The sequence below is a fragment of the Paramormyrops kingsleyae genome, chromosome 18, assembly GCF_048594095.1.
Source record: "Paramormyrops kingsleyae isolate MSU_618 chromosome 18, PKINGS_0.4, whole genome shotgun sequence".
In the NCBI taxonomy this organism is placed as follows: Eukaryota; Metazoa; Chordata; class Actinopteri; order Osteoglossiformes; family Mormyridae; genus Paramormyrops; species Paramormyrops kingsleyae.
Genome location: NC_132814.1, coordinates 28679122 through 28689103, shown reverse-complemented (window position 1 = coordinate 28689103; position 9982 = coordinate 28679122). Strand labels below are relative to the sequence as shown.

The following is a 9982-nucleotide window of genomic DNA, read 5'->3' as shown; positions in this document are numbered from 1 at the left end:
AATTGAACAGGTGTTCCTAATAATCCTTTTTATATATATATATATATATATATATATATATATATATATATATATATAGAGAGAGAGAGAGAGAGAGAGAGAGAGAGAGAGACTTATTCCCAGCAGTAACAGGTTGAGGCTGGGTTGGGCTATGTTGTTGCCTACGACGTATGACTTTTTATCATAATCAAGCGCTAATTATTCCATTTGCTAGGCACATGTACTCCGGTGTGCGCAGGCAACACGTAACGCCGTAATGCCATTAACAGCCCAACTGTACTGAAGCGTGTTTCGTTATAACTTATAAGCATGTGAAATAATTTTAATCCGATCAATAGCAATACTATTATTCTGCAACTGAGCTCTGGAAAAGCAGTGGAAAGATCCGTAAATTCATCCATCCTCTAACCGCTTGTCCTAGTTACGGTGGCGGGGAAATGCAGCCTTTTCTGGGCTCGTAGTGCGCAAGGCAGGGGTACATTACGGATGAAATGCCTACAAGTCAGAAACAGGAAACACCAAATCTTTGTAAACGACAGTCTGATTGTATATTAGTTACATAATGAAATAGTGGTTCCGACAGCGGTTCCATAGTGTAGTGGTTATCACGTCTGCTTTACACGCAGAAGGTCCTGGGTTCGAGCCCCAGTGGAACCACTGAATCTTTTACACGTTTTTTATTCGATATTATGAAAACTATACATGTACTGGTAGCATATGAACAAAAATACAAACATTAAGCTATATACATAGTTGGATAAGGTTCCTGCGTACCTGGTTAAATGCCTGAGCGGATATAAGTGTGGCCAGGGACTACCACGCCAAATAGGCCGCCGCAACACATAAAAATAATGAAACACGAAACATGGATTATTTTCCTTTTAAGCGTAATCATGGAAGAGATGCGGCGTCCCATGAATACTGGTTCCAAAAACGTTTTTAGACTACGTTACATTTTGAAAGATAGCACCGGACTTTCACTGTAACAAAGACGGAATTCATCGTGTTGTGGGTAGGAGCAGGAAGCGGCTCTTCGGCAGGAGGCGCTGTGGTGCCTGGTGACAGCAGGCAAGAAAAACGAGGAAAGAGGAAAAAAGTCGAAGGAAAACTTTGTCGTTCAAGTGACGATGCTCCTCATCATTTAATTTCGTAGTAACGTAGCCAAAGTATCACTAGCTATCACTGTTCTACCACAACCGAAAATTAAGAAAGATTACGATTAAGGATTACTAACAGGGGAGGAATCATTAATAAACATCACCAGTCTGAATAATTATGATAAATGGTTATAGGTGTATAACATTTGCTGTTGGGCTCCTGAAGTACAACTAGTAACTCCCTCTGTTTCTTTTTTTCTTGATGAACAAATGAATTGATTAAATATTGTCTACATGGCTGTCGTGCTGAAATGCTTTAACGTCCATAATTTATTTTTGGGTGATTTTTTTCTATGAATATGAAGTTGACTGCTGAATGCGAGTTGACTTGCAATGGTAAATCAAGAAATGCTGTATTGTAATTTTAGAAGTAATAAACGCGGCATCATTAAAGGAGATGGATTTGTCATGTTAACATTATGTTTAAAATTTAATTTAAAAAAAATATTTGAAAAGCATTGAGTGGAAGCCTCTAGAACAGTATCAGCTGGAGCCACAAGCTTCGCTGCGTTTTTAATCTCTCTCTACAATAGCTAAATCATGCGTGTTATGCTTTGCTTTCTTGGTTGTTTCATTACTGTAACTTCCAGATGCAAACCCTGGCCTGGAACATGCAGGGACATGGACTGTCAGTCCATCTTAAGGCCAACACATAAGCACAGTCACACTCGTACACGATGGGCAATTCAAACACCAACCAGCCACACGGCCTAACTGTTTTGGACAGAGCAGGTACAGCAGTGAAGCCCCAAAACCAGGAGGTCTGAAGCAACAGGGATGTCGATTAAAGCCCCAAGCCGTTCCTCCATAAGGGGTTTTTAATAATCATCAATAATCATCCTTATTGCAGCTGGAGCTTGATCATGGAAACGTCCTGCTTCCCTCTGCAGGAGGCCAGAAGCTGCTATGAAACATCTGAGCTGGAAAGTAACACAAAGGCATACAGTCCATGGAAGACTACCAGTATTACCCAAGAACCAGGTTCCATGGTGTGCTGGTCATCACATCTGCTTCATACACAGAAGACCCGGGGCTGGAACCATTCGGTTTAAGGAGATGGTGTGTGATGGTGAATGGAAAAAAAATCACCAGTTTGAGCCTCAGTAGAATAAGTCAGATTTCCATCGAGGCCTTGAGTGTTCAACTGTGTCTCTCTCAACGGAGTGCAAGACGGGGTATGTAAAAAAACATTCTGATATACTCATGCAAATGCTGAAAATCGGTCTCGAGACCAAATCTGTGGCAGGACTAGAACAGAATTTACCACCGTTCTGCCATGGCTGAGCATTTATGTGTCAGATTTATGTATCAAGACATACATTAAAAAAGGGAAGAAATGTATTTATAGTGAATATTTTCCATTTATGAATACCTTTACAATTAGAGGTTCATATCATGTTACAATTGATTTTTTTTCCTTTAATTAATCCACCTATGAAAAGTTTGATTTTCGGTGTAAAGATGTTGCAGATGTGCTGAGCTGCACCTATTGAGCTTGTGCCTTTGTTCTCTTCGCTTTGCTTGGCTGCGAGTGGTTCAGCCTCCCCAGCTTCCTCTCTTTATGCGGCCCTTTGCCCTTGGCGCCACCTGTTGGCAGCTGAATGTCCGGCGCCTTCCCTGTGGCCGACTGTGTCCTGCCACCGAGGCTGTCTTCCCGGGAGATGGGCTCTATGACGGCTCCCACTTGGCTGATCACCTTCGGGGCTGTGAATTTCTGCACGGTACGCGGGGTGTTCCATGTGTTACCGATGGGTGTGCATATGCTACGCTCGAACTGTTTCGGGTTCTCAAAGGGGAACGGCAGCTGACTGACCTGCAAGGGAAAGTAAATAAAAACAAAACATATGTAATCAATACTTCAGTTCCTTTCATTAATTTACCCACTTCGAACAAGAAAACTTCAGCAAACAAAATATAATTTAAGAAGCATGCAGACAAATAACTGGCATAAATGTTGCAACAGCCTTATGCGTCAGAAGCATTTTGAATGTGGGGGGGGGGGGGGGGGGGCACACTGGCATAAAACTAATATTTTATGTTAAATGTGGGGGGGTCCAAACAAATAATTATGAAATGTGAGGGGGACGCGTCCCCCTGATTTTAATGGCAGCGACGCCCATGGCATCTATGCAAGTTCGAATTTTATCCTTTAAATTCTCCTCCTTGTAAAGTGATCTAGGGTTTGTGAAAGGCTCTATTTAAACGTAACTTATTATTAATGCCTCACCCTGCAAGCATACAAGCAATACGCTTTAGCTACATGGCAGCTTAGGCTAAATAAGCGACGGGACATTGCAGATGAGGCCATGGAGCTGACCTGATGAGCAGCCACTGAAGAATCCCTTTTCTCTGACATTATGACGGTGGGAAGCTTCTCATCCTGTCTTGGAGGAGGGGGGGCAACTTTTACACGAAACCTGAAGGAAGAAGGATGTTAAAGCCGCAGAATATTTTAATTTCTTCTTACAGTACAAATTCTGTTACTTAAGGGAGGATTCTTAGTGTGAGAGAGGAGGTGTGGATTTTTTTTGGGGGGGGGGGGGGGCACCTCACTTCCACACCATTAATCAAGCACTGACTGTTAAGAGTATGAAGACACGTTCCCCAACACCCAAGGAGAACAGCAAGACAGTTCTAGGTGTTGTAGCCCTCGTGTTTGGTCATCAATTTATGCTGCAGCAGTACCTCAGATGTCTGGCCTCTGCCTACCTGCCATTTCCCAAAAAGGTTCCTGTTCCATCCTCCAGCACCATCCCAAGAGCCTGAAACCTCACACTCACCTTCTGCGTTTGTTGCGTGAAGGTTTGAGGCCAACTCCGCCCCACTCTCCCCAGCCAGGCAGGGTCAGGTCCACCACCTTCGGCTTGGCCGCCTCCTCCTGCTGCCTCTTCTCCTTCAGGAAGTCCGACACCACATCATCCCCAGCAAAGGCCTCCTTTATAATCAACTTCTGATCTACGTCATTCTGAAAGACAGCAGGAGAATCTCCATCAGCGGTGGAGAGAGTTCACCTCAGGAGCACTCAAAAGAATGCTCAACATCTCAGCATCTTCAGGACATGAGCAGCTGCCTGACGCCTTTACCTCCTCCTCATCAATGACTGTGGGCAGTAGAGGCACCTCCAGAGCTCTCGCTTCTTTTGTCAGCACATTATTGCAGTCGATTACTTTTCTTCTTTTATTCTTTTTTGACTTTTGCCCCTGCTGGCTTGTAGTTCCACTAGATCGCACAGCTGGGGGGGGAGGGACCGTCTGGTTTGCCGTTTCACTATCCTCTCCGGAAGCTTCTTGACTGAGGAGGCCATCCATATCCTCCAGGGTCACGACTCGTGTTGGTCCTTCTTCCAGTAAGGCTGCTTCTTCCTTCTCTGTTCCCTTTGGTTCCACCTTTGTTGTTTCAGCCACTGGTGCCTGACAGCGATCTTTCACCACCTTTAGAAAAAGGCTGTTGAACTCCGAAACATCTTCCTCATTCTCATCCTCAGAGCTGTCTACCACGAGTTCTTCCTTTTCTTTCAAAGTGTCTTTCATTCACAATGGGGGGGGGGGGGGACAAAACAATGTTAAAACACTTCATCAGTTTCACATTTCAGATTTAATTAATAGAAAAAGAGTAGAGTAGAAAAAATAACAAAATGCTTATTTCATAGACTAAGATCAGATTTAACTGCTTTAGACATACTTTGAAAGAACTAGAAACAACTTTTGGCTCTTTTTTCCACTGGCATACAGGAACTGGGCCGTACCTGAGCCATACTGCAAAGGGAAACTAATTACAGTGCAGTTCCAGCTTGCGTTGGTTTTCCACAGCAGAACGGTGGGCCCGGTAAAGGCGTTGCCGGATTTGGGGAGCAACAGTTATGTAAAACCAAAGAGAAGCTTATTCACTGTTCACACAGCATACATCATGTCTTACTATATGCAAATTTCTGCAAGCATGTCTGAGAATCGCCGAGGTATGCAAGTATCAAATGCTAGAAGAATTTACATAAATTTGTATTATGGGTGTATTCCGTTCAGCTGTTCTATAGTTTTTTTTTTTTTAAGTAGGAGGTTGGAAATTTTCAGTCTCTGAACTATTGGGAATGCATCAACACATTGCAATGCATGATACTATAGTAATGAAAAAAATATATAGAATACACCCTTTTTCCTTCAGATAATCCATGCACAGAACACTGGTTTGTCCATGCATTTCGACCAATCATGGTGGTGACGTGACAAGCTCAGTTTACTCACTTTTGGCTCTACTAGTAAACATGGCGTGGTATAACTCGGGTACTTTACAATGGAAACCCGCCAGTTCGTGGTACGGCTCGGGTACTTTACAATGGAAACCCGCCAGTTCGTGGTACGGCTCGGGTACTTTACAATGGAAACCCGCCAGTTCGTGGTACGGCTCGGGTACTTTACAATGGAAACCCGCCAGTTCGTGGTACGGCTCGGGTACTTTACAATGGAAACCCGCCAGTTCGCGGTACGGCTCGGGTACTTTACAATGGAAACCCGCCAGTTCGTGGTACGGCTCGGGTACTTTACAATGGAAACCCGCCAGTTCGTGGTACGGCTCGGGTACTTTACAATGGAAACCCGCCAGTTCGTGGTACGGCTCAGGTATGGTTTGGTTCCTGGTGTGCCATAAAGGCGAAAGAAAGCAATGTTAACTAATGAAACCGACATTTAGTACCCTGATCCTGTCAGCACTATAGGTAACCTCTCTTGGCTGAGATTACTGCCCCAATCCAAAATGTTTCAGACCTTCAGAAATATAAGATATGGCATATAGTTCATTCACAAATTGCAAGGGTCGCTGGACGAACCTGTATCCAGCAGCAGTAGTGATGGCACCAAGCCCTCCTTTTCCGATTGCCGCAACTTTCGTTTCTCGTCAAACTGCCTTAATAGGACTTCGTCATCATCCAAAGTTTCCTCCTCTTCCTCGGGCACTCCTCCTAGCTGACTCTTGTCCCCCATCATTGGCTCTTCCCCATTGTCCCCTGGTTCTGAGGGTTCTTGGGTCAGCCTGCCCGTCATCCAGGGATTGGCGGGGTCAGTAACGGACTGAGCTTCATTAACAAAATCCGGCAGCACCTCCACCTCCACCTCCTCCTGCTCCTCCTCCTCTTCTGAAGGCACCACGAGCTTCTGGGTCAGTTCCTTATTCATCTCCAGCTGCTGCTGCATGGCCTTGCGAGCCTGAGGAAAAACAGGACAAAAACACAATCAGGGAGGACATATTCTGAAGAGACCTGACCACAGAGCTGAGAGGAGATGCCCGTACCTCCGTATCATATTTGGCCATGATGGCTTTTGACTTTGCCCACTTCCCGCTGTTCTGGTGCTTTAGTGACATCCTTTCCTAGAGGACAGGGAAGCAGGAAGTGTTACCTCAGCATTGCTGCATTACATCCAAGCTGGAAATTTGCAGGAGTGACACCTGAGTGCAGGACTGTGCCGGCTCACCTGCATCCTGGCCAACTCCATCTTCTTCAGCTCCTCGAGGGCAGCCGCTGGGTTAGACTCGCGCATTTCCTCAAACTCTCGCAGAAACTCCTTGCGCTTCGCTTTCTTCAGCACCTTGTGATACCTGAACCAAAGACACATCTAGATGGTCCGACATTCAACATGCAGGCTCTCCTCACATTCTCTATGATCCAATCTGTCTATGGGCTACATACGTACATCCCATCCCTGTGCTGGGAAAGCTCCTCTGCACCAACGGTGGAAAGATCTCGAGGTTCTATGCCTACAGCAGAGGCGACCACTGAAACACTTTCCCCATTTGCAAAATAGGAACCCAAAAACTCAGTGCTTGTTACAAGCACACTCTTAAATAAATGACCAGCAATGAACACCATTAACTTAGATATTTTGGTAGATATAAACTGCATTGTCAACACATATGTAATAGCAATTAAAGACCATACATAACTAGACATATGATCTGAGAGTTTGAAAAATACCCCTTAACACATTTCTTCCCTGCAAATACAAGGCAGGGTCCATCTATCTGGAAAACTGTTATCCTGCCATGCTATGAGGAGAAAGCTTCTACCAGCCCTTTCCTCACAGAAAAATCTCTGACATAAAGGACAACATGAATTTAAGCTCCCACTGAGATGCAAAAACAATCTCATCAGATGGCAGAGAGACAGACAGAGACAAGGGAAAAGGCCCAAACATTTAATTACAGTCACAGACCTCAGCATACATCCCCACACATGATAAGCCCCAAGGAGATTCTCACTTTTTGCTTTTTATCTTCCTCTCCCGTCTGGCTTTTGCCTCGTAGTAGGATTGGAGAGCTCTGGCCTTCTGCAGCTCAGCACGACGGATCTTTGCCTGCAGTGACACAGACACACTGACACTCATTAACCCAGAAAGATTCCCACATGACCGAGGATCAGTCCCATTTCAAAGAGCTGTGCAGATGAACTAAAGAGATTCAGACGTAGTCTTCCATAACAAACCCCAGATTCAATTAATTTCATGATTCTGACATATTTCAAAAACAGTTCATTGCCTGAAGAATTTTACGCCTGCAAATAGGAATGACTAAATTATTCAAATTTTTGAAAAAGATATAATATAATAGAATTTCTTTAATGTCCATCAAATTTACATCAGATGGGAATTCATCTTTGACAATGACGTAATTAAACACACAATACAAACAACACTATACACAAGATGCTCAGATTTTTATTGCATTGGGTTTTTAAAAAACAAATTCATTTTCTCACAAAGTCCAATGAATGCACAGCTGATCTGTCCCTGAAAAGCAGCGTGGAGATCATAAAGACATGCAAACAGTCTGAAGCTGTTTCCAAGGCCTAATCATTGTGGTTTGTGTAGCACCAAAGGTTGGCGGGTGCGTACCCAGGGCCCCGACGGATAGGTCTGTGCCTGGACTTACCTCTTCCAGGCTCATGGCCTTCAGGGATGCCTCCTCTAAGGGTGTCAGAACAGGATCATGGACAGGCTGCATGTTCTTATGGAGAAGCCTGAATATCTCCTGTTCTAATGGAGTCTGTGCCTGTGATAGAGAAATATGACAGAGGGGAATATAAATATAAAATTTATCATGGAATTTCTACACAAATAACTTCTATTACTTTCCACAGCGTAGTTTGCGGACAGTACCAGCAGGGTATCCCCTTAATCAGATCACAATGAATAACTTCACATTCTATTATATAGCTGTGTATTCACTATGCTGTCCATATTTAAAATGTTTTTTCTACCTTCCATCCAACTACCACTTGCTCCACACGCTTTGGGCCAGAAGGCTCCTGGTTCAAAGGGAAAATCAGCTGTTCAGCTCTTTTGTTCTGTTCCACCACAGGCTGCCACTGAGAAACGGTCTTTGTCGCCTTATCGTATGCCGCCTCTCTTTGGATCTGAAGAGGATGAGGGTGACAGTCAGCCTGCATCTATCTCCACCAAACCCAAACTCAGGCAAGTTTTTCCAGGAGTTTCACAAACTTTCTCGCTCTGCTGTCGACTCAGAGGCAGTTCCACAGTGTCCTTCCGATTCTGTAGATGCTTCAGCTGTTTCTTGGTTTTACTGACAGCAGAAGGGACCTGGTCCATCCTGCCCAGCAAGTCAGACAACCTGATCTTTTCCCCAGCACCTGGAAACATAACTCTTCAATTTCCTTATTTGTCATCTTTTAACAACATCCACACTAATTACTTAAAATACCACAAATGATAATACATGGCACACTGGAAATGTATCGAAAATGGTTACCTTCAGCGCTGACAGTGAACTCAGACACCTGCAGGCTTGCCTCTGATCGCTCAGCCAGTTTCCTCCTAAACATTTCACAAATTAATGGACTGTAACTTTGCCATCGCAATCTGCTGCTCTACACATCAAAATCCATTCTAACCTTTTCTTTCCATCCAGGGAGCTAATTGCTTCCAGGAGTTTGCGATGTTTCCTTTCATCATCGCTTCCGCCCTGAAAAACCAAGACAAGACCACACAAATAAATAATTCATCAAGATGAAAATGCACATTGCATTGGTTACATCTTCACTTCTTCTCGAAGTCGTATTGAATTTGAAAACCCCTACCTCATCTTCGCTTGCACTGATAACAGTATCATCCTCAAATAATTCATCTTCATCATCGTCATATGACAACTGGTTCTTCTTTACACTCGTGCTGACGAACCAAAACAATAAATAAATACTTCAAGACACAAAAGATTTAGATTTTAATCGCAACTATTTTTTTACCAGCGTACTCCAGAAATAAAACGGCAATACCTCAGCTGCAAATAACGGATATTAACGTATAAGACGAATGTGTTTAAGAACGACATTAAATAAATTTCACCATCTCATCTGCTAGTTTAAACACCTCGTTATTAAGCAAGATATAACCACAAACCTTGATGGTTTAGGAGCCCCTACAGCGTGTTTAACTTTGCTCTTAGCCATGATGTTCACGCAACTACCCACGTGCAGCAGAGGTGCCGTAAATCGGTTTCTGGGCATGTTTTGTAGAACTGTCGCAAACCTTTTACGACTGGTTATCAACTCCATTAAATTAGAAACACAAGTAATTAGGTTGGCCGTCCTGTATATAATTTACACAAAACTATTTGTTAAATTTACCGTACATACATATGTTTAAGAATGAAAATATGTGTCATGCCACAACTGCAAGACATACTATGCATTGTTGATTTTTTTTAAAGACGGCGTGTTTTACGGTTATTGATAGTACACAGGGATATCATTTACTGTTATTTTTTGTACAGTAGGAGAAGGTCAGTGAGGTTTGCTTAGTTTCTAAGGTAAAATTTTGCATAAA

At 43.5% G+C, this 9982-nt stretch overlaps 1 protein-coding gene and 1 non-coding gene across 2 annotated transcripts; one reads left to right on the top strand and one right to left on the bottom strand.

Moving 5' to 3' along the window:
• The first annotated feature begins 584 nt into the window (after positions 1-584).
• trnav-uac (transfer RNA valine (anticodon UAC)) lies at positions 585-657 on the top strand. Its single transcript has one exon. It is a non-coding gene; the product is annotated as a tRNA-Val (tRNA).
• Positions 658-2498: 1841 nt separating this feature from the next.
• Positions 2499-9667, bottom strand: LOC111833677 (U3 small nucleolar RNA-associated protein 14 homolog A). Its single transcript, XM_023792190.2, has 15 exons — positions 9557-9667; positions 9238-9328; positions 9052-9122; positions 8910-8974; positions 8642-8790; positions 8401-8556; positions 8073-8192; positions 7404-7498; positions 6620-6743; positions 6438-6515; positions 5977-6352; positions 4241-4680; positions 3938-4122; positions 3475-3574; positions 2499-2970 (listed from the first exon to the last, which is right to left on the bottom strand). The coding sequence occupies exons 1-15, from the start codon at positions 9661-9663 to the stop codon at positions 2644-2646; spliced, it is 2484 nt and encodes an 827-aa protein (XP_023647958.2). The 5' UTR covers positions 9664-9667; the 3' UTR covers positions 2499-2643.
• Positions 9668-9982: the final 315 nt, after the last annotated feature.